The following is a 1,648-nucleotide window of genomic DNA, read 5'->3' as shown; positions in this document are numbered from 1 at the left end:
CGGGCGGGCATGCGGAGCGGGATTTTTGGGGAAGGCTGGGATTTTTCCTCGCTTTGAATTTCTTCGGGTTTGTTTCCCTTCTGGTCCCAGCCCGAGGGTTGCAAAGGTGCTCCTTGTCACCTCTGCCCGCCGACCTCTCCAGGCCCCCACTCCCCCAGCCCCACCGCTTTCTAGGCATTTTCTCAGTGAAGCTCCCCTTTCCCCCTGCAGTGATGGATAAACGACATCGCTGCCACCAGATGAGTTTGGGACCTTGTTTGTGTGACAGACAATTCCCCCTCCCAGCCCCTCATCCTTTCTGGTATTGATTGGACTTGCAAAAAACAAAAATAAGAGGAGCTGGTGACAAGAAGACGACAATGAGTCACAGCCTGTGTTGAGAGGCTCACACCGAAATCACAAGAGATGCGTTTTTCCAAATGACTCGAGCTGTGTGCTGCCAGGGGGGTGGCAGGGAGCAGGGGACAGGCCTTTCACTTCGTCACGAGGGCCGGCCCTACGGGTGCCGCTCCCGTTATTGATAAGCTGCAAGTTTCATGTCTGTTCTTATTCCAAGGGAGAGGGCAAGAGCTCGCGAGGCACCACAGAAATGGCTGTTGCAGAGGCCGTGTTCCCACCTGCCAACCTCACCTCCAGCAACCAGAGCAGCTGCAACGTGCATAACCACCATTTCTCCGCCAAAGTCACCTTCTCCCTCTTCTACACCGCCCTGCTGGTGTTAGGTGCCTGTGGGAACATCCTGGCCCTCTGCATCACCTTCCAGCGCAGGAAGAAGAAACTCAACTCCACTGACCTCTACCTGGTGAACTTGGCCCTCTCCGACGCCCTCTTCACCCTGGCACTGCCAGGCAGGATCGCCTACTATATCCTGGAGTTTGACTGGCCCTTCGGGGACTGGTTCTGCCGGGCCACAGCCTTCATTTTCTACATGAACACCTACGTGGGCATCTACTTCATGACCTGCGTAAGCGTGGACCGCTACATCGCCGTCGTCCGCACCAGGCACCCTGGCAGGATCCGGAAGATCAGCCGTGCCAGGGGCGTCTGCGTCCTCATCTGGTCCTTGGTGTTCCTGCAGACGGCACCGCTGCTTCTGCGGCCCATGACGCGGAAGATGGGGGACAAGCTGACGTGCATGGAGTACTTCAACTTTGAGGAGATTCCCAAGCTGCCCTACCTGCTCCTGGGGGCCTGCGTGCTCGGCTTCTTCCTGCCCGTGGGCATCATCTTGGTGTGTTACGTGAGGATCAACCTCAAGCTCTGCCAGACGGCCAAGGAGAACCCGTTGACGGTGAAGAACGGGCACCACCGCCGTGCCTTCACCGTCATCTTGGTGGTGCTGCTGGCTGTCCTGCTCTGCTTCAGCCCCTACCACCTCAACATTGTCCAGTTTATGGTCAGGAAGATCCTCTACCAACCATCCTGCCGTGAGCAGCAAGCCTTCAAGATGTCCCTGCAAGTTACTGTGGCATTCATGAACCTCAACTGCTGCATCGACCCCATCATCTACTTCTTCGCCTTTCGGGGCTACAAGCGGAGGCTGCTCCGCATCTTCAGGAACAGTGGCTCGATGGCCACCTCCTCCACTGCCAAGACCCACTCCGAGAGCAACAGCAACAGCCAGCCGCCCGGCTCCGTCTCTGTCTAG

At 57.5% G+C, this 1,648-nt stretch overlaps 1 protein-coding gene across 1 annotated transcript; it reads left to right on the top strand.

Annotated features, from left to right (window-relative positions):
• The first annotated feature begins 589 nt into the window (after nucleotides 1-589).
• LOC104262093 (G-protein coupled receptor 183) lies at nucleotides 590-1,648 on the top strand. The gene has a single exon (XM_009818336.2). It carries the CDS (start codon nucleotides 590-592, stop codon nucleotides 1,646-1,648), a length of 1,059 nt encoding a protein of 352 aa, XP_009816638.2.

The sequence above is a fragment of the Gavia stellata genome, chromosome 1 (assembly GCF_030936135.1).
Source record: "Gavia stellata isolate bGavSte3 chromosome 1, bGavSte3.hap2, whole genome shotgun sequence".
Classification (NCBI taxonomy): domain Eukaryota; kingdom Metazoa; phylum Chordata; class Aves; order Gaviiformes; family Gaviidae; genus Gavia; species Gavia stellata.
Note: the sequence above shows the minus strand (reverse complement) of the source record. Positions and strands in the feature narration are given on the sequence as shown.